The sequence below is a fragment of the Cloeon dipterum genome, chromosome 2 (genome assembly GCF_949628265.1).
Source record: "Cloeon dipterum chromosome 2, ieCloDipt1.1, whole genome shotgun sequence".
Classification (NCBI taxonomy): Eukaryota; Metazoa; Arthropoda; class Insecta; order Ephemeroptera; family Baetidae; genus Cloeon; species Cloeon dipterum.
Window position 1 is genome coordinate 25528038 of NC_088787.1, and position 20378 is coordinate 25548415.

At 40.3% G+C, this 20378-nt stretch overlaps 5 protein-coding genes across 10 annotated transcripts; 3 read left to right on the plus strand and 2 right to left on the minus strand.

Moving 5' to 3' along the window:
- The first annotated feature begins 171 nt into the window (after window positions 1-171).
- On the plus strand, window positions 172-2376 carry LOC135936190 (uncharacterized). Of its 2 annotated transcripts, none has more exons than XM_065478925.1 (6): window positions 172-468; window positions 1121-1528; window positions 1586-1714; window positions 1770-1902; window positions 1959-2190; window positions 2248-2376. In XM_065478925.1, exons 1-6 carry the CDS (start codon window positions 326-328, stop codon window positions 2322-2324), a joined length of 1122 nt encoding a protein of 373 aa, XP_065334997.1. In that variant the 5' UTR covers window positions 172-325; the 3' UTR covers window positions 2325-2376. The 2 variants fall into 2 exon arrangements, with proteins under 2 accessions (XP_065334997.1, XP_065334998.1); XM_065478926.1 differs by lacking the exon at window positions 172-468 and adding an exon at window positions 507-620.
- Rint1 (RAD50 interactor 1) lies at window positions 2359-5371 on the minus strand. Its single transcript, XM_065478917.1, has 11 exons — window positions 5158-5371; window positions 4951-5097; window positions 4641-4879; window positions 4465-4590; window positions 4144-4411; window positions 3858-4083; window positions 3643-3805; window positions 3148-3477; window positions 2878-3031; window positions 2686-2819; window positions 2359-2626 (listed from the first exon to the last, which is right to left on the minus strand). Exons 1-11 carry the CDS (start codon window positions 5290-5292, stop codon window positions 2443-2445), a joined length of 2106 nt encoding a protein of 701 aa, XP_065334989.1. The 5' UTR covers window positions 5293-5371; the 3' UTR covers window positions 2359-2442.
- Window positions 5372-5441: 70 nt separating this feature from the next.
- On the plus strand, window positions 5442-8321 carry LOC135936188 (FAST kinase domain-containing protein 3, mitochondrial). Its single transcript, XM_065478918.1, has 6 exons — window positions 5442-5986; window positions 6239-6388; window positions 6457-6571; window positions 6895-7319; window positions 7517-7686; window positions 7744-8321. The coding sequence occupies exons 1-6, from the start codon at window positions 5495-5497 to the stop codon at window positions 7973-7975; spliced, it is 1584 nt and encodes a 527-aa protein (XP_065334990.1). The 5' UTR covers window positions 5442-5494; the 3' UTR covers window positions 7976-8321.
- On the minus strand, window positions 8108-14845 carry LOC135936189 (pro-resilin-like). Of its 5 annotated transcripts, none has more exons than XM_065478920.1 (8): window positions 14695-14845; window positions 14406-14504; window positions 13678-14140; window positions 13581-13622; window positions 12364-12626; window positions 11757-11947; window positions 11388-11525; window positions 8108-10235 (listed from the first exon to the last, which is right to left on the minus strand). In XM_065478920.1, exons 2-8 carry the CDS (start codon window positions 14501-14503, stop codon window positions 10174-10176), a joined length of 1257 nt encoding a protein of 418 aa, XP_065334992.1. In that variant the 5' UTR covers window position 14504; window positions 14695-14845; the 3' UTR covers window positions 8108-10173. The 5 variants fall into 5 exon arrangements, with proteins under 5 accessions (XP_065334992.1, XP_065334995.1, XP_065334991.1 ...); XM_065478923.1 differs by having other exon boundaries at window positions 8108-8270; window positions 13678-14161; XM_065478919.1 differs by having other exon boundaries at window positions 13678-14161.
- A 598-nt stretch (window positions 14846-15443) lies between these two features.
- polo (Serine/threonine-protein kinase polo) lies at window positions 15444-20185 on the plus strand. Its single transcript, XM_065480924.1, has 7 exons — window positions 15444-15621; window positions 15726-15950; window positions 16573-16790; window positions 16848-17146; window positions 17776-18096; window positions 18813-19213; window positions 19419-20185. The coding sequence occupies exons 1-7, from the start codon at window positions 15520-15522 to the stop codon at window positions 19620-19622; spliced, it is 1770 nt and encodes a 589-aa protein (XP_065336996.1). The 5' UTR covers window positions 15444-15519; the 3' UTR covers window positions 19623-20185.
- Window positions 20186-20378: the final 193 nt, after the last annotated feature.

A 20378-nucleotide genomic window follows, 5' to 3' on the forward strand; every position in this document is an offset into this window, starting at 1 on the left:
ATAAAAGGCTAAATTTGGTGAGTAAGATATTATTATTATGATAAAGAACACAAATATTTAACATGGTTATTTTAATTTTGCCAAAGAGTGTCAACACATTTCTTGGAAATGGAAAGTTATATAATGGACATTCAGCTACAGCGCATTAAATCCTATCAGTATAAAATTAACGGAGTTGACCCTATGTTGACTTTTAACGTTTTTCTTTGAGGTGGGGCACGGGGACCTCATTTCTCCAAGATCAAACGAGAGAAACACTCGCTTATTTTATCATAAACAAACATTCAGTGTGTTTCATTTCAAAACAGCCTTAAGTGGAACAAAAATGACGGGACTCGAGGGACTTGTGTGCGTCAAGGACTTCGAAGAAAGGGCTTTGCAAACTTTGGCGAAGCACCCACTTGATTATTACCAATCGGGCGCAGGACATGAACATTCGCTCCGCCTGGCAAAAGATGCTTATCTAAGGTAAAGCATTATTTATGCTTTTTATCATTTTTGAACTGATAAAAGGTACGTTAAGTAGTGCATTACACTAAAAATGATATGCGCTAAAGTCAGGTAACGAAAGTTTAAATGGAACCAGATGACCGAGAATGACCTCTATAAGATATCGTCAGGTAAAACCTAAAAGCTTTCAAAATGGAAAGGGAATATTTCGAATATTTATACTTTTTAAGTTTCATAATGACATTCCAATATTAGAGAGAAAAATATCGAAGAAAAATGAAAGTTTTTCGATTTTTTAAATAATTTGAAGTCAAAATCAACGATTTACAATATATTAATAGAAGCGTCTCTCTTACTCTTGAAATATAATTGTTCTAGAGAATTAATCAATAACGAAAATGTAATAGTTTTACTACGGATCTATTCTCCATACAATAAATTTATTCCCTCAGAACTTCCACTTTGACGTCTTAGAAAAAATCCTAACTATTTTTCAGATAACATTGCTGGAAAATTCCTGAAATGGTCACAAAGTCATCTCTAGCACAACAGCAATTATATTTGACTATTTATTTAATTTATGGCATAGTTATCCAAACACCATAAACCTATAATTGGCAGATAAATGTGAATTTATCAACCAAAATATTGAATTAAATTCAAATTTCAGAGTCAAATTGAAGCCCCGCGTGCTGCGAGACGTGTCCAACTGCTCATTGATGACAAGCGTGCTGGGTCGACCTGCCACCCTCCCCTTCGGAGTGGCACCGACCGCCCTGCAGAGGATGGCTCACCCTGAGGGCGAAAGTGCCAACGCCAGGGCGGCGCAGACGAGGGGCGCCGTCTTCATTCTGAGCACCCTGAGCACCACTCCTCTCGAGGACGTGGCCGTGGCTGCCTCGGACGCGCGAAAGTGGTTCCAGCTGTACATTTACAAGGACCGCGGCGTCACCAGGCAGCTTGTCCAGCGGGCCCAGGAAGCGGGCTTTGAGGCCATTGTGCTCACGGTCGATGCACCCATTTTTGGCATTCGTTATGCTGACACGCGCAACAAGTTTTCCCTCCCGCCTCACTTTGAGTAAGTCCCCCTGAGATTGACCTATCAGACATTAATAATTTAAAAATAAATTTATAGGGTGGCTAATTTCAAAGGTATAACGCGAAGTGATATGACCTCCAGTGGTACTGGCTCGGGGGTTAACGAATATGTGGCAGGCCTGCTCGATCGCAGTTTGACCTGGAAAGATGTAGCCTGGCTCAAATCGTAATAATGGATTTTTTACAAAAAGAATATATAAATGGGGCATCAAAAATTTTAGGATAACACAGCTGCCAGTGATTTTGAAAGGAATTTTGACCGTTGAAGATGCTGAGCTGGCCGTGAAACACGGTGCTGCTGGCATTATAGTGTCCAGTCATGGCGCGAGACAAGTCGACACCGTTCCAGCACCGGTATTTCTTTTGAATAATTACAACGGGTAAGAAAAATAGTTTTTTCCTCTCCGCAGCTGGAGGTTTTGCCTGGAATCGTGGACAAGCTCAAGGGAACCAGTTGCGAAGTGTATATTGATGGAGGAATTTCTACGGGGACTGATATATTCAAGGCGATTGCCATAGGGGCAAGAATGGCATTTGTTGGCAGACCTGCAGTATGGGGACTGGCCTGTGGTGGCCAGCAGGGGGTGGAGAAGGTTCTCGGCATCTTGGAAGATGAGCTAAGGATCACCATGATGCTCTCAGGTATCACTAAACATTTTACCAGCTGACTTAATGTAAATAAATTATGGAATGTTTTAGGTGTCAGTTCAATTGAAGAAATCAATCGGGATTATGTGGACATCCCAACAGTTTGGACAAGTGCTAGTAAACTTTGATTCTCTTGTGTGTCTTATTAAAATTTCTAACGCAGATGTAGTACGAAACTTATACAGTGCCGCATTTATTGAATTATATTGAAACAAAACAAACAACAAGTGTCTTTACGTAATTATATCACAGATCAGAAGCACTGATATCGTTTCTCCTAGAGAGAATCTCGCGCGCCTCTTGAGGATTCAGTCTGTGCACACCGATCTCCGCCAGAGCGTCTGTTGAGTCTTGGTCGTCCCTTAGCACCTCGGCAAGCAGTTTAGCCGAGCCTGACGCCAGAGTCAAAAGGATGCACGCTTCTTTCAGACTTCAGAAATATTGCAAAATGTAAAATTCAAACTCAAATTAAAGAGAGAAAATACTTACGGCTTGAAGAGATTGTCAGGCCTGGTAGTGAACTGTCCGAACAATGGAAACAGACCGTGAATAAGATCATATTGAAATTGAGAGCCACCACCTAAACTGAACCAGTTTTCAAACACCAGCTCCTCCATAAGAAACTGCGTGATAGTAAAATTAGTAAATTTTTTTAATTATTGAGTGAATTAATATTCTCACTTGAGACAAATACAACGCAAGCGAATGCCAGGCTTTGGCAAAAAGCGTCTCGGCTAACAATTCTTTCAGTTGCAGCAGTCTGGCTGAGAGTATCTGCATCATACCACACGCCGAGGGCGTCAAGCTATTTTCATCACTAGTCATGCAGAACCACCTTCAAACACATAGTGATTCACGATTGATGAATTAAAAATAAATATTTTGTATCTTTCCAGACGTGTCATAACTTTTGCAGTACTAAATAAATTGCTCACCATGAACGATTCATACCTGTCCTTTCGATATTCCCTGCTTTTGGCCTTGACGTCAAGCAGCACAGCTTCTGTCAGAGTGTCTAGCAACTCGGTGGAAAGGCTATCAAGCAGCTGCAGGGCGTCGTCAAACACGCAGCCTTGCACGTGACCCTGTCTGTACAGTTGCAGCTGCAGCAGCAAAGGTTTTTCAGCCCACTCTCGCAAAACGGCAGATACATAGCTCACAGAGTTGAGGATGGCAGGCAAGCGAGATGCCAGAGGCATTAGCCGCTCTTCACGCAGAATTTGCACCAAACGCAAGCGCCATTCTTCGATCAGCTCCAGTTGAAGTTCCACATACTGCAATCTGGGAAAGGTTATCATATTAATATTAAATATAAATTTTATCTTCTTCATGGTACGATGAATATTTAGTAAAATAAAAATTGAAATTATAGTATTTAACTAAAGACATTTGCCTTTGTGTATAGTATCCAATATGAAAGTTAAATCACGCATTCTTGATGTTTACCTATGTCCAGGCTGAGGCAAGTTTCTAAATCGATCAGTCATAGTCGCTAGGAGTGCAATAAATGCATCGGCGCATTCAGTTACCTTGAGCTGCTCTTCCTGAGAAGCAAGAGCTTGCCAAGCGGTCTCAGAGCTCAACATTCGGTCCATTCGCTCGCCAGCATCTGGAAATATTTAAAATAAAATACCTATGCCATGCTTTTATAGAGAGCTTACACTTCTTTTCCATGGCGATCCACTTTACGAAAACAGGCGCCTGCGTGAGAACACCAACAACGCCTGGCTGACCAGGCGGATATCCAAGCCCCACACGCAGTTCCTTGTCAAAAGCGAGAGTTTCATCAACAGCGTGAGCAAATAGGGCATCGTCCTGCTCCAGCAAAGGCAACTCTGAGTGCAACTTTTCTAATACAAATTGAACAAGGGCTCTAGCAAACTCAATCTGCAAATAAAATGAAATGAAGTTAACTTCTAAAAATATTTTATTGTCTTTTGTCTGCACCTGAGCTGAAGGGGCATCCTCTCCTTTCACTCTATCCAAAACAGGCTGCACTCGCTGAGACAAAAAGGCTACATGTTCTTTAATCCATGCAAGCACCTGAGCCATGAACCATTCCGGTTTGTCAAGTCTGTTGGTCTGTCTTGGTCCTGAAAAGTGGTACAGAAACCGTCTCCGAAGCGGTCTGACCATCAGCTGCAAAGGCAAAGGTGGGGGCAGGAAGTCCGAAAGTAGCGCTGACTGATTTCGCGCGACTTCTTGCTGTCCTTCGCTAAATAAGAAGTGTATTTTATTTCATTTCGTGAAATTTTTTATAAAAATTACGTGATTTCTAATAGAAGAAGTAATTCGACAAGAGTCTCAAAACGAGTTTCCACCTCTGCTGAGGGCGTAAAGGTCACATCAGCTACAATGGGCCACTTGATTTCCTTCAGCACCTCATCAAATTCACTATGAAAGCGTGATTAAAAATTACGGTGATACAACAACTGGATTCCTACCTAGAAAGCTTTTCTTTGATCAGCGTGTGCCAGTAGCCCTGGGTTTCTGCATAGAAACTGGTTAGATGATGACAGTTGCTGCCAGCAAGAGCAGCTCCCATTTTTGCAAGCTGTCCCAGCAGTTCCATCACATGCCTCTCGTTATGGAAAGCCGCCTCCAGTTGGTTGCTCACGGCCTCCAGCTCTTGGATCCTCTTCAGGTAAGCAACTGCTGCTTCCAACTGACTGACCCTTTCAACCTATATGATACACAGTGGTATAAATAATGACGAACTGTTATTTAATTAAAAAGAAAATTGTGAATGCAAACCTGAGCTTGTAGCTGCTCTTCAAGTTGGCCTTTGCTGTGCACACTGAGGGTGTCGTACTGTCCAACAACCATCGCCACTTGCGAGGCAACAGCCTCGACCTCCTGCACGGCGGCCGACACCCGAGCGGCACTGCTAGCAACATCCAGCTAAATTGGAAAAATTCGATCAATTGTTAGAAAAGGAAATGCAACTTTTAGCGTGCTCACCATTTGCTCAATTTCATGTTTTTCTGCCACATATCGATCATACGCCTCTCGGGCCTTGTCCACGTCCGAACCGAGTTCTTCGTTCAACTCTCGAACAGCCTCAAGCATCAAAGTTTCCGTATCGTCAACCTCCATTAGACAGAAAATTTATTTTAATTTAAGATCTGGTATATTTTTGGTCAAACGTCAGATCGGACTTGTGGAGGAGGGCGTAGTCAACTTATTTATTTACTTTCTGCGATGTTGGCAGCCTTGAATCTTCAGCTGAATTTATTTTCCATTCGGACTGGTGTGACTTTGTGAACTGATCTGAACGTCCCTCACAATAGTTACAGTGATGATAGGCGGCCAACTGCGGCCGCTGGCTGCACGGGCCCTGGCCTCGGCCGTGAGGAGACGCATTACGAGTGGAGTTGCACCATCCGCCAGTAGCGAGGAGGAGCGACCGGCGGCGCGGAGGCCTCGCAGCAACCGCATGGTGGCGGCCGCTTTCTCCCAACTGGAGCCCACCATCGAGGAGAGAATCACGGCCGCCGGCACTTCAGTCGAGGAGCTGCTGGCCGTGGCCGCCGACAAAGGCGTGCAGCGGGATCACGCTCTGAAAATAGTAGCCTCCCTTGCGGAGCGAGCGGCCGCCGAAGGCCCCGCGGTGTCGGCTAAGTTTGAGAGTGATCCCCGATTCACACGGCTGTGCCGAATGCTCGGCCATCTGAACAACAGCACTAAGCTGGCGGCCGCCAAGCACGATTTGGCCACTTTGCTCGGAGTGCCAGACGCTGACGAGGCGGCCAAAAAGGCCCAGTCACTTACATTGGAACAGACAGTCAAGGTATGTATGATACCATGATACATAAACAACGCATTTCACTTTACACAAATTGATCCAAATGTACTCTTAAAAAAGTATTTTTCTCTTGAGGAAATAAAAAATAGGTGTTTTGTAATATAATAATATAATATATTATGATGCACGTGGTGCTTTTTCTTGTCCAAGTACATATAATTTTATGTGCTAAACTACAAGACAAGAATGAAAGCTGTTTATTTAATGGACGTGACATTAAAATTTGAACTCTTTTAGGTGATGACAGCCTTGGCGTCGAAAAAAAGCAGGACAGTTCCTATTTTGCAAGCTCTTTCCACTAACATATGTGAGATGCAGCAAAATTTATCAGTCAAACAGGCTTCTGACTTGCTGTACGCTTTAGCGCTGCTTAATTTTCCAGACGAGGTATTATTTTCCCACTTTTTATAAATTGTGATGAATATATTCGCTGCAATGCATGGTTAATTTCGCAGAGTTTGTTGGACAAAATTCAGCAAGGATTGCAAGAAAATTTAGCACAAAACAAACAGCCAGCACCAGTGGGCTCGGCGCTAACGAGTATAGGCATTTTGCGCTACAGAGATGCAGGTGAACAAAAATTTTCATATTGGGGTTATACAACCAGCATGGTATGCATGCGCAGCACAAAGCCTATGTGGTTCATGTACAAGTTTTTAATTTCTCTTTAATTGACAACGAGGATGAAGCCTGGTTTTAATTATATTCAACATACAAGTTTTTAGTTTGAGCAATATGTGCAAAGGGAAACCCTAAGCACCTTTTTAATTAGGGCAAACTGTGAGGCCGCAGACTGAGCACTTTAATTATATGAAAATTACGAAAATTATAATAAAATAGTTTTTCAATCCTGTTCAAATATTGGGTGGAATTAATCGTAAACATTTTTTCAGCCCTGCTAGATGCTCTTTCTGAATGGATGGTGGCGCACAGTGAGCAGTGCCGGCCGCAAGACCTGGTCTCTTTCCTGCTCACCCTGGCGTATACAGGTTACGAGCCCTCAAACCTTGACGCCGCACTGGAGGTGGTTTCAAAGAGACTGTCCATCATGAAGGATGCGCCATCAGCCACTTCGTGGCTGGAAACTGTGTGGGCGCTCACAGTGCTTGGCCGGTTGCAGGGAGCGCAGGCCGCCTCTGTGCTCAACGCAAACTTCCTTGAGCAGCTCAGAGCGAGCTCTGCTCTTGGACCGTCAGCTTGCCTCAAGCTTCTTAATATTGACGCCTCAGCTGGACTGGAAATCAAAGACTTCAAGGGACCTAGACTCGAGATGCAAATCCATAACCTTCTCACCAAACCAAAGAGAAAAGAAATTCTTGTGAGTAAACCTACATCTTGGAAGACTTAACATTTTTCCGCTTCATGTTCTTTGTCAATTTTATCTTATTGCAATTATATTATAATAATGTCTAACAGCACTAAATATTTTTAACAATTGTATCCTGTTGCTTTTTTTAATTGAAAAATTATTGATTTGCTATTTTTTAATACATAAACGGCTTTTATTTGTTGTAGGTGCGAAGTGTTTTGGACGCTCTGCAAAATTTATTCCCAAGCCCAGGCTTCTTGAACACGCAAATCGATTCTGGAATGGGTTTTCTAGTGGATGTTGAATGCCACGTGGACGCCAAAGGTAACGCTCTAGCGCTGGACAAACCTGCTCCAGCCAAAACGAAATCTTCTAGGTAACTAATTTCCTTATTAACACGTTAATCCATTACAATTTTCAATTTCGCAACCAGGATAGCAATTATGGTCTGGGAGTACGCGGATTTGTGTCGAAGAGTCAGTGAGCCGACAGGTCCAAACAAGCTGGCCGTGCGTCTTCTGCAAGCCCAGGGCGCGCGAGTGCTACAGGTTCCTCATTCAGAGTTCAGTCCAAATGAAAAACTCGTTCAAAGAGTGCAATATCTTGAAAAGAAAATTAAATCCCTGGCTAAAGAAAAGGTTGCTGTTAAGGAGAAGAAAAAATGACATAGGGCCAAAAGTGAGACTTCTAAATCCAAGTCTAAAGAATGATTGTAGGATTTCAATGAATAAATTGTTAACCGTAACTGTTAAATACGTAAATCTGGAGGTTTTTAATGCAGAAAAACACAGGTTAAATTCATTGTAAACATAACAGTTTATTATTTGAAAAGTTAAAAATGAGATCTTACAACATCAGTCTTCTTCGTTACGGTTCAGTCTTGAATTCGATGGATGACCAACCACTGGAGGTGTCACTGGAAGGTCACACCTCAGGGTGGTGTTCATCATTGTTGATACCCTGAGAATTGAAAATACTTGTATTAGAACATTAAAAATCGATCTTAATCCACTACATGCTTTCATTTGCGACCAAAGGTGGCACTTTCTTTATTAATCAAAAAATCGATTTGATACATTTTCAATCGCATTTGGCTGCCTAAGTCAGCAATTGCAAAGACGCTTTTTCAAGGCAAAGAGTCTGGCCAACGGCTCGTTTCCCTGTATTCGCATGCATTCAGTATTAATTCCTTTCTCGTTTTAGTCGTCCGGTTTTGATTTGATTTCATAGCAGTCGCAGTCATTTGCGCTTTAGAGCATATATTTCACCGAACTTCTTCCTTTTGCGGCGCACGCAATTCACTTTCAGTTGCCTTTCGTGGAAAGTCAGTTCTCATAATGGTGAACAACTTTACTTTGTCGGTTCACTTTACTGTCCATTTTCTTCGTCGTTTCTCGCAAAGACTTTTCTGGTCCAAAAACATTCATGTGTCGGCGTGAGTTTGCCTATTGCGCCAAGACTCTTTGCATCTATATTTTTTGCTATGCTATTGCGTTATTCAACATTGTTTCTCATAAATTTATATTCATCCTCCGCGGGATTCGATCACCGCTCATTTTTTCATGTGTGTTTGCTATTTATTGGTGCTTGCATACTTACACAAGTGATGAAATTCTGCCACATTTGATTTGTGGCCCATTCCTTTCGCAATTTTTCGCAATTTAGTTGCGCTTGCAACTGGGTGTCGCTCCACACGTGATATACGTGGGAATAGGGCGAGTTGTCCTTTGCTTTGCATTGGAAAGATTATTCATTTCAACAACAACAATATATACCAAAATTCCACAGGGAAAATTAATTATTGGAAAAGTACTCCACCAAAATGATTTCAAAGTTAATAAAAAATCCTTGCGACAGAAGCGAATGGAGAATTTCCTTTGTTTCTGCTGCAGAAAACTTTGCAGGCTGTCCAAGTGGATGGAATGACTAGCGAGATAAAGTGCTACATCAAGGAAAATTTGACTAATGTGATCCAAAACTACTGGCGACTTCGCTAAGAATCGTGTTAATCTGCATTTTTAACTTCTATGGTTTAATGTGATTATTTTTATTCCTCAATCACCTTATCTATGTAGCCATTAAATTGAAGTCGCCAGCGAAAATATTTAGTCCTATATAAAGAGGAATTTACTATGCATGAGATTTTTGTTTTCCAGAACTTAGTAAATTTAATGGTTTTTACCTGATAACTGATACCTGATTGTAAAGTTGACGCAATTTGTGTCAGCTCGCCGCATATTGTTTTCTTCGATTTTTCAAACGATTGTGGCTCAAGGAGTGTGGTTCATTTTTTTATCACGAATTCATGTTTATTTTATAAACAGTTTAATTATCTTATTTAAATGCCAAATAATTTTTTGCACCTTCCACGACTGTGCAAAAAGCTGTTCCCTCCCATAAAAATAAAGGAAAGGGATCAACAAAAATCAAATTACAAAAAGATGTAGGAATTTTTGTCAGTTTAATAACTGTACACTTGAAATCATGGATAACTTTTTTTCGTTAGACGTAGTTAGCAAGAGTTAGGTGTTTCTGCTTTAAAGACAAGACTCTGACGGTTTATTTTTTTCTGATCTAAAGATGCAACACGAGATGCAATTTTTTATTTCACTTTGCTTTGACTACACACGATCATAATAATTTTCAACCAACTCAACATTGCGAAGAGTGGAATTAAAAATAAAGCTAAGATTATTATTACACATAAGCTTGTTCCTTAAGAATAGAGAGATGGATTTACTACTAAAATGTCGCGTTCTCGCGGTTGTGATATATCATCATCAGGTTTTTAAATTAAAATAAAAAGATGGTTTTAGTGACTTGTGCACTAAATCGAGACTTAAGGTCGAGTTCAGAGTCTCTCTCAATATCTGCGATCCATGTCATAGTCGCGGCCTTGGCTGTAACCACCTCCTGCGCTCCCTCCTGCCACACAAACAGAATTTTCTTCGTCACCCGATCCCAAAATGCAAGAACAAACAGTCACCATTCCCTTGACCCTCTCTGGATCTATATGCCTTTTTCAATCGCTCTCACCACTTTCAGTAAATAGCTAAATTTGATGCTAGCTTTTGAGCTCAGGACCAATTTTGCTGTTAAAAATAATTCAAATTTTGAAAATATTTTGTCTTCAATTTTGATTTAGAAATGCGAATTTTTTTTCAAATCTTGAAGCCCCAATTGGCAGAAAAAACTTAAAGAGAAACATTAGGATCTAGTCCCCAGTGTTTAAACCTAATCAGAGGTGATATTGGGGCACTAAGTGATTGTATGCCTTAGATGCCCTCAGGTAATTGGTTTCATTTGGTTCGTTGCTTTTCTCCGCTTTTTCTCACTCAAAATTCGGCGGAATCATCCGAATTCTTCTAGTCCTCTCGTTTGAAAATCGTGAATTGCTGTTACGTGAGTATTTCGTTAATTTGTACTTCTTGCATATGATTTGATAATATAGATGTCAAATTGTCTCACGATTCACGGTTTTGATAATTGAACAAGAAGCTAGAAATCTGTGTTACACTAAATATACATTTTATGATATTCAAGACAAGTCTTCTTGCCTACTCGGAGCTAAATGATTTGTAATAAGTTTAAAACCTATCTAAACTTCTTCCATGCGTAAACTTTCGTAGTTTTGAATCCACTTGTTTCGCAAAATTAAAATCTCCTATTTACCCTTCACGATTCAAGTGATATAAACACCAAATTACTGATAGATCTTGCTTGTCTCAAATATCAAGCTGCTTTCTAGATCATCTTGTCCAACTGCACGTTGCCCTCAGCAAAGTGAGTATGTATTACGATCGGTTGATAATGGGGCATGAACGTGAATAAAATAGAAATTTGAATTAGCTTGCTTATGTTTATCTTTTTTCTGCCATTGCACATGTTTAAAATTTATTTTGAATTCATTCAATGACGTATAAGTAGAACACAAAATTTATGCAGTAAAACATGTTTCAACTCCAGACATTATTTTTCAAGCTAATTAGTGGCGGGGCATATAGATCCAAGGCGTTTCTCCCAATTTGTGACTAAATGGAAAAATGCAGCTGATCCAAAATTCGGCCTAGTACTTACCATAAGCGGGGGCTGGTGCGTTGTAATTTCGCCCGTTGTAGGCACCGGCCGACTGAGCGTAGCCTCCAGAGGAAGCGCCACCGTAGCCGGAACCGCTGTTGTACGGGTCAGAGCCCCACCGTTGGTCTGTTTGCTGGGCTGTAACATTTTTAGGTGTTCAAAGAAAATGTAGGTGTAATATTATCCGCTGTCCAAAAGTAAAATATTATATTTTTTATACTAAGTCCAGGAAAATTTTGTAGCCTTAACCCAGCTGTGCTTCCTGTAGGAATATTTATTTTAAACTACTTGAATCATTAAATTCGCCAGCAATAGCAAAGAGCCATAAAATATTAATGAAAAATAAAATATCACATTGCTACAGCTCACCTGGCATTTGATAAGAAGAATAAGGGTCAGCAGCTCCGTATGCAGGAGCGCTCTGGGCTGGTGCCATATAATCAGCCTGGGGCATTTCATTCTGTGAATAGCTGTAGTCAACCGTGTTGCCATTACTGTAGCTTCCACCAGATTGGCTCTGGTAGTTGTCGTAGCCGCCCTGCTGACCCTGTCTGTAATACCTGAGAACAGAAAACAATCATATTGATTCTAGGAACCAGGGCAAGTTCTAGAACGTTAACTCAAGAGGACAAATAAAAAGTTATACATGAGGTTTGTGCCCATTTAAGGAATATTCTAAGACATCATGAACATCATGGAACTTTTTTAAATCATTACAATGGTACTTTGAGAAATATTTTTTAACTTTCACTGTTTGACTGCCCCAGTTAGTTGAACCACCTAAATATCTTAATATTTTCACGAGCGACACAAAATTAAGATATAAATGTTATATATACTAAAATTGAATACAAATTATTGAAACAATATAACTAAAAAATTCTCAATGACAAATTGGTAAAGCTAAATTTAGTGGTCGCCTTTTTCCAAAATTTCTCAATTTAGCAGCTTAGAGACCAAAGTGCTGGTTTCATACCCTGACTGGTAGGGATCCTGCTGTTGGTCTTCAAATCTGCCCCTCTTGGGTGCAGATCCAGGCTGAGACATGCCCATTGGGGGCCTCTTCAGCCCCTCACCCTGTTGTTGATATCCTCCTCGATAGTCGTTCTGCTGCTGCCTGTACGGCGCTTGGTCTCCTGACGAAGAGTTGCGCTGCTGGAATCCCATTCCGGATCCTCTGCCTCGTGGAGCTCCACGATCTCCACCACGACCACGGTCAAATCCACCGCGACCTCTTGGCTGGAACAACAGGAAAAATTTAAAAAACACTCATCTTTTTTGTTGCTGGAAGAACCCTAATTCACAGGCTTTAACTTTTGAAGATTTTGAGAGTTTAAAGGTTTAACAACTATTAAATAATTAGTGGTTGCGACATCTTGAATCACTATTCAAATGGATTTATGTATTTTTGGACAGTTGTTATAAAATTATATCACCTTATCAGGCATTATCTCAATGAACATTGTCTTATCATAATAGCATTAAATTTATTGTTAGAGAAGCCACATGAGCGGGTTTCTGTTTCTCAAAGGATACATTAGAGGCAAGTTTCTAAAATATTATCATTCATTAACTTGGCATTTATCCGTTGCACCTTCTGAACACAGGAGACAGCTCGGCCACATGGTTTTTCAGTAAAAAAACGTTGCACCACTTTAAAAACACATTGGTTTGTCTTGTAAATTTGCCATATCACAATAATTATACCAGTTCATGTATCGGTTAATACCAAAACAAGTCTGTATGCTTTCAAGAACCGTCAACATGCTGAAAATTGCAATCTATGTCTTCAAGAGAATGAGTTTTTCAATGGAATAATAGTTTAAAATCTATGTCAATACATCCAGCTTGCCTTTGCAGTTATCATTTAGATATATCCGGATATATCTCTAACTAGAACTGGTCATTGATTCTAACATGCCAAAATATGGATTTAAAGATGTTGTTGGCGCTTTGTGGACCAGCAATTGGATGGTTAATTCAAGGTGCACAAGCGAAAATGTTACTCTCGACCTCAAATGATTTTTTAATTTTCAATCAACTCATTGAGGTGTTATCAATTAATTATACAACTCTTTTTATATTTAGGTTAATTTCAGCGATTTTTCGTTAGAGATTTTTATGCTTTTTATAAGTCGCTGCATTAGATGTCGTTTTTAAACTTAACGCAATTAGTTGATCACCAAGTTTTACCATGAATTTCAGCTTTATCTCATCTTGCTGACAGGTAGGTTTCTGCATTATGAATTTTAAATGTAAGTCATGCAATGATAAGAAATAAAAAACCAACCTGGTATCCACCCATTCCACCTCTGGGAGGCGCTGACCGCGAGTCGAAGCCACCGCCAGGAGCTCCTCGACCCCTGGGCACAAAGTCGCCTCGGCCTCTCATCTCACCGCCACGGCCACCTCTGGGGATGAAGGCGCCCTCTGGTCTGCCTCGGGGGATGAAGCCATCGATACGGCCTCTCATGCCGCCACCACGGCCTCCACGGTCCATGCCTCGCATTCCGCGACCTGGCCCTCCTCGCCCCCTCATGCCTCCTCCCATCATGCCGCGCGGCGGGTAGCTGCCTCGCGTGGGTATCCCTCTAGGGGCTCCCATTCCTCCACGTCCTCCGGTCGTGGGGATAGCTTCACCCTGCTGGGGGCTCGTCTGCTGCGGCTCCGCGGGCGCTCCCTCTGGCCTGGGAGCACCTCCGCCTCTGTTTGGAGGTCCACCGCGACCTCGCATACCACCACCACGCATCCCTCTGTTGAATTGAAAAGACATACTATGTCTATTGTGTAATAATATCAGTTAAGTGTTCATACACATAATGCCGTGAAATTAATTGCATGTGAGTACTATGTTCATTTCTACAAATTGGCAAGTCTTTGAAGCTTTTGAACTATATATTTATAAAAAGTTTTGCATTTTCTTACAAACTGAAAATTTTGTCCGTACATATCTATTATACACTTCAAAACTTTAAGCAAATATTGCAGAAATTTAAATCAGTTTCAATTTTAATTTACCTCATAGCTCCTCTGTCACCCATTCCTCGACCCCTTCCAGGGCCCCCACGACCGATCATGCCTCTTCCACGCCCAATTGGTCCACCTCGTTCGCCCATCCTGTAATATTCGGTAAAAGAAGATAAAAAATAGCGATATTTTGCAATTTTAACACACAAGTTTAAAATGCGGCTCTGTTCTGAATGTTATGTAGTACATACAAGCCGAAGCATCTATTCTATTTTATTCAATAGAATATTTTCATTTAGCACATAGTCACATATATCATCGTTTAAATAAAGTTGCCTACCTTTAAAGTAGATTATGCCTTAAACCGTATTGATAAAGTTAAAATCACTACACACGAGAGCGGTGTTTTTGTTTTAAAAATGGTGGCCAACAGATAGGGGGCAAGGTGAGGGAGTGACGCTGCCGGTTTCGGAAATACTACGCTAGTGGTTGTGGCTACTAAGCTGCTACTAAGTTCCCATCTGTTTCAAAATTAAATGAACATAAATTTGGCTACTTGGTTCTTTAAACAGCACAATAAATTTTAATGAATTTTTTACTGTGAATGTAATTAATTATAGAGTGAATGATTCTAAATTTTTTGTAAAACGACGACATCAGCATGATTTTCCCGCTGTTGCCTTTCAAAAATTAAATCAGGATGTACAGAAGTATTTCCAGATTGGACAATACTTCTTCTGCTATGTGCTTACTGATAAATTTTGACTCAAAAATCAATTATAATTTTTATGATCTGAGATCTTATAACTCAGAGCTAGTTTATTTAAATTATATACAGGAATAATAATTTTCATAATGTCCATTTTGAAGCCTCTTTGTTGATCCAGAGCACCTACCTGTCACTTGTCAGTGAATCGACCAATGGCAAGCAACCTGCTAGACATTCAAGCTCGTTTTTCATTGGCCTTCAGTATAGCCGGTATCACTGTTGATTGGCCAGCTTCACTGTGGTCTCCAAGCAACGCCTGTAACGGACAAATTTAAAAACATAGTTTAGCTGCTCGTTGCTCGTTCATCTACCGCCGTTTGTTGCATGCAATACTGTATTCTCGTGCGTCGATGGATAATAATTTTTTGAACACTTTGAGAAGGAATTAGCGCAAATATGACTTCCAAGCAGCCTGAGGTGTGCGATGTTCCAGATATCATCGTCGATCCCAGCACAACACCCAACGTGACTTACAAAAGGGGCCGTTTTTTCGGCAAAGTAAGTTTCGACCGTTATATTTTTCTTCATCGCGTGCAAATTGTGGAATTCTGACATAAGAATTTCATAGATGCCTTCCCTAACCTCGAGATTCCTTGTTTTAGGGTGGATTCGCCAAATGCTATGAAATAACAGACATTCGCACCAATGAAGTTTACGCGGGCAAGGTTATCCCCAAGAAATTGCTGCTCAAGCACAATGCTCGCGAGAAAGTTGTCCAGGAAATCAACATCCACAAGAGTCTCAAGCACCCAAATGTCGTGGGCTTCAGTGGTTTCTTCGAAAACAGCGGCAACGTCTACATTATTCTGGAGCTCTGCAAAAGACGAGTAATATTATGCTCACACTAATTAATTCATGCTAGATACATACATACATATATATTATGTAGCGTTACAACAACGTGGTCCTGCTTTTTGTTGGAAGCCAACAATTGTCGGCGGTTTGAATTATTGTAATTTTGCATTCTTGTTTAACAGCAGAAAGATGATTTTAAAATAAGAATCTCCCAAACATATTTGTTAGGAGTCATTGTAGATACCTTCTTCCTAAGACAGGATACTCACAACTAATGCAATTATTATTTCGTTACAGGCACTAAAAAGTGCTTAAATTTACTAATCTATACAGGTAACACGTCAATAAAAGTACACACATTATACTACTTAAAATTTATTCCGATCTATGTAATCAATTCTCTGAGATACCAGAAGAATATTTTTATGCGTTTAGATAAAATCAAATTCAAATTTATTAAATTGCTATTCTTGAATGTATCATATCTATCTTGATGACCTTTTGTTATTGAAATAAGTTTAATGTAGAGCAAGTTGCATTCATTAAAATCCCCAAGAACACGTGTTATATTATATACAATTTCAACTGTTACAGCCACTAATACAGCTTTTCTTATTTCAAGGATGTTCACTCAGTCAATTTTTTTCCTTCCAGTCCATGATGGAGCTACAGCGGAGACGCAAGAAGCTGACTGAGCCTGAGGCCAGATTTTACTTGCACCAGGTGCTGCTTGGCGTGCACTATCTTCACGAGCGCAACATCATACACAGAGACTTGAAACTAGGAAACCTGTTTCTCAATGACAATCTGCAGGTCAAGCTTGGAGATTTTGGACTTGCTACCGTTGTTGAGTTCAAAGGAGAAAGAAAGAAGTTAGCACATGTAGTATGATTACAAGTTCTTATTCAAACCCTTTGTTTTTGCTTCAGGACGTTGTGCGGCACTCCCAATTACATTGCTCCTGAGGTGTTGAACAAAGTGGGCCATAGCTTTGAGGTTGATGTCTGGTCAATTGGCTGCATCCTGTACACTCTGCTGGTCGGCCGGCCTCCTTTTGAGACCACATCTCTCAAGGAGACATACCAGCGCATCAGAAACTGCGAATACAGTCTGAGCAAGGCAGCTCTCTCGCCAGAGGCAGTCAACCTGATCCGCCGCATGCTGCAGTCAGAGCCAAAGGCCAGGCCCACAGTTAAACAGCTGCTCGACGACCCATTCTTTACCTCTGGTAATTGTTTCTATTTATGCATTTATTGTAATATTCCAGGGTGCGACATATTCCTGAATTATTGTGAGAAGTGCACTAGCTTGAAAGTTCTGGGGAATTTTTTGCCGGTTATGTGCTGATTTCTTTTATCCCAACTTTCAGTTCTCTTGACATTGCAAAAGTCTCACCAAAAAAATTAAGAGCAACTCTATTAAATTAGCTTATTTAAAATTTGACAAAAAGTGCGCAGCTCAGCAGGCAACAATACTTAATAATCCTTTCTAGGGTTGCAATACAATGGGGAAACATATTACAACCCAGCTGAATGATGCATCTTACACTGATCCCTGCTTGTGGTCGGTTTGAACTAGTTTGATTAAGGGTAAAGCCACTCTTATGCAACCATTTTGTCACTTGTACTTGTGCATGCTCTGCGACATCAAATGTTTTCCCCTGACATTGAAAGGTAGTTAATAGGGGATAAAAAAATCAAACAAATCTTGTTAGATCTTGATAATTCAAAATTTATATAATCGGCAGCTGCTGCTCAAAATAACCACTGCATTTTTCCATGATTGTGTATTTTGATACCTTGATAATGTTAATTGGTATGGAAATTATTTGTTACAACATCTGTTTTATCTTTTCAGGCTACATGCCAAAGGAGCTGCCAACCACCTGCCTCTCTGTGGAGCCTCGCTTTGACCCAGCCATTCTTGCCAAGCACAACCAGAGTGCTGTGTCTATAAAGCACCCCGCCAGCTACGCTCCAGCGGTTGGAACTGCGAGCAGACGGCCACTCACCCAGGTCAACCAAATCGACCATCGCGGTGACCACATCGAGGCCCAATCGCAGCCAGTTGGTCCCACTGTGATGGAGAACAGCTTCAAGCACATGCTCATGATCAAAGACCAGCTCACCAACTTGCTGGACAAACCCAATTTGGTGAAGCCCAACAATTCATTCCTTGGTATGAATTAATTTTTCAGATTTGAAATGACTGAAATTAGTATGGACTACATTCACTTTACACTTTGTTTAAAGACAAAATAGGAACAAATCAAAGTATTTCACATATAAATTTTGAAGTAGGCGGCCACTTGAGGTTGTTTTCATGTTGAGAAAAAATTAAACCAGGCTTCATCCTCGTTATTTCAATTTCGTCATTTAAATACTCTACCAGTTTGGACGTCATCAAGTACGTCCTATTCAAGAGGCAGCTGAGGCTTGCTTTTTATTTGGTTTTTTGAGTAAGTCTCAACTGCCTCATGAATAGGACGTACTTGATGACGTCAAAGCTGTTCGAGAATTTAAACGATGAAATTGAAATAACGAGTATGAAGCCTGGTTTAATTTTTTCTCAACATATTTCACATAGCTTAAAACCAATTGGCATCATAGCTATTTTATTTTAAAATATTAAACTATTGCTGTTGTTTTTATATATCTTTCATTGAATAGTTTATGCCACTTCCTTGGAGCAAAATATTACAATTATTGATCTCATACTTTTTCATATTGCTCTTGATTAATCGCGAATTCAGAATCAATTTTGCTCTCATTTTTATCATTTAGAAAAACGAAATTGCGTCAGCTTTTATAGGCCCACTTGTCTTGAAATTGTTTTCATTGGAAATTGAATCTATCCATGAAGAATGTTTATGTTAATTTTTGTATTAATTGCAGGAGAAGCTGAGGATCCTGCCGCCCAAGCTCTGTTCTGGATCTCCACCTGGGTGGACTACACAGACAAGTACGGCTTTGGCTATCAGCTTTGCGACGACAGCGTGGCTGTTGCGTACAACGACGGCACCAAGCTGATCTTGCTGGCAAATGAGACTGACCTTCAATACATTGAGCGAGACGGACAGGAGCACTACCACAAGATGTTGTCCTACCCAACCAGTCTGTCCAAGAAGATGAAGCTGCTTGACTATTTCCGCCGCTACATGGTTGAGCATTTGGTCAAGGCTGGTGGCCGCCGGTTGTCCAAGGAATCTGACTCAATGGCCAGGATGCCCTACCTCTGCCACTGGTTCCGCTCGAGAAACTGCGTCATCATGTTCTTAACCAATGGAACTCTGCAGGTTGGTTTCTTCATCTCTTCTGTTCTATAATTAGTCTTGAAGAAAATTTTATGTTGTATTGTTGAGTAAAATCATATTATAATAAAATTGCATGTGCGTGGATTGAATTGAGATGTAATAATTTAAGCACTAATATACTTGTCAAATTTTCATTACTGAAGTTAGGATTGAGAAAGCACTAAATTTTTAATTTTGATCCTTTCAGATCAACTTCTCAAACCACAACAAACTGATCATCTGTCCGTTGATGGAGGCTGTGACGCACATCACGTGTGACAATGTTCCCCACACATACCGCTTCTCCACCATTGAGCGCGAAGGTTGCTCCAGCGTGCTGCACAAAGGCCTAGAAACTGCCCTGGTGAAGGTCAAGGCTATGATCGCCACGACACAACCAACCAACGCTTGATTTTAAATTGCTGATTCTTGTATTTTTATCGATGGTCATGATAACGCATAATTTTTTTAACTACTTCATAAACGAAACAAACAATGTGTTTTGACAAAAGATATTGCTTGCCTTTGATACATATTATATGAATCCGTAGTTGATACAATTATCTTAACATTTGTAGGGTAAATACTGCCTAGATTTTAACTTTTGTAAATATTTCACTCAAAAAGTATCAGCATTTTACACACTGGATGTACTCTCAATAAAACGCTGCCAATTTGCAAGAGTCTAAAATTGAAAAATGGCTTTATTTAAACAACTAGTGCAATAGAGATATTTTTTCTTGAAGTATTGATAAGAGACTAGTTAAGTTATTGAAAAGAAACTAATGAAATGACATCTATAAACTCTACCTTTCACGTGTGACTTTTTTTTGAAGATTTTTGGTTTTATCCGTTGTTAACATTTCATTCCTTGTGCATTATTCTTGAAGCTCACATGCAAAAAAAATTAAATATAATTATTATATTTTAGCCCTAATTAAAATTTCCTTACGAGGGGAAAGCATCAAAGCTGGAGCTCTGTTTGTATTATTTATTTTGATACACTTGGCATTCATTGCTAGTTTAAACTAGAATTTATGGAACTTATCAACGGTTCTTGACTGATAAACCCAATGAGCTCTTTTTCAATAGAAAAAACGAATAATTCTGATTTTGGCCTGGCATATTTCGCGCCATTGTATTCTCAAAATTTAAAGTCCTTTGTTCC

Excerpts from the sequence above, each read along its gene's own strand:
- Rint1 (XM_065478917.1), bottom strand. The coding sequence starts at position 5,292 with ATGGAGGTTGACGATACGGAAACTTTGATGCTTGAGGCTGTTCGAGAG. Across the intron at positions 4,591-4,640 it reads ATCAAAGAAAAGCTTTCTAG|TGAATTTGATGAGGTGCTGA; the intron begins GTAGGAATCCAG and ends ACGCTTTCATAG. Across the intron at positions 2,627-2,685 it reads CCTGACAATCTCTTCAAGCC|TCTGAAAGAAGCGTGCATCC; the intron begins GTAAGTATTTTC and ends ATATTTCTGAAG.
- LOC135936190 (XM_065478925.1), top strand. The coding sequence starts at position 326 with ATGACGGGACTCGAGGGACTTGTGTGCGTCAAGGACTTCGAAGAAAGG. Across the intron at positions 1,529-1,585 it reads TCCCTCCCGCCTCACTTTGA|GGTGGCTAATTTCAAAGGTA; the intron begins GTAAGTCCCCCT and ends ATAAATTTATAG. Across the intron at positions 1,903-1,958 it reads TCGACACCGTTCCAGCACCG|CTGGAGGTTTTGCCTGGAAT; the intron begins GTATTTCTTTTG and ends TCCTCTCCGCAG.
- LOC135936188 (XM_065478918.1), top strand. The coding sequence starts at position 5,495 with ATGATAGGCGGCCAACTGCGGCCGCTGGCTGCACGGGCCCTGGCCTCG. Across the intron at positions 6,389-6,456 it reads TGCTTAATTTTCCAGACGAG|AGTTTGTTGGACAAAATTCA; the intron begins GTATTATTTTCC and ends TTAATTTCGCAG. Across the intron at positions 7,320-7,516 it reads CAAAGAGAAAAGAAATTCTT|GTGCGAAGTGTTTTGGACGC; the intron begins GTGAGTAAACCT and ends TATTTGTTGTAG.
- LOC135936189 (XM_065478919.1), bottom strand. The coding sequence starts at position 14,503 with ATGGGCGAACGAGGTGGACCAATTGGGCGTGGAAGAGGCATGATCGGT. Across the intron at positions 11,526-11,756 it reads TTCTTCTTATCAAATGCCAG|CCCAGCAAACAGACCAACGG; the intron begins GTGAGCTGTAGC and ends AAAATGTTACAG. Across the intron at positions 10,236-11,387 it reads CGCACCAGCCCCCGCTTATG|GAGGGAGCGCAGGAGGTGGT; the intron begins GTAAGTACTAGG and ends TTTGTGTGGCAG.
- polo (XM_065480924.1), top strand. The coding sequence starts at position 15,520 with ATGACTTCCAAGCAGCCTGAGGTGTGCGATGTTCCAGATATCATCGTC. Across the intron at positions 17,147-17,775 it reads CGACCCATTCTTTACCTCTG|GCTACATGCCAAAGGAGCTG; the intron begins GTAATTGTTTCT and ends TTATCTTTTCAG. Across the intron at positions 18,097-18,812 it reads GCCCAACAATTCATTCCTTG|GAGAAGCTGAGGATCCTGCC; the intron begins GTATGAATTAAT and ends TATTAATTGCAG.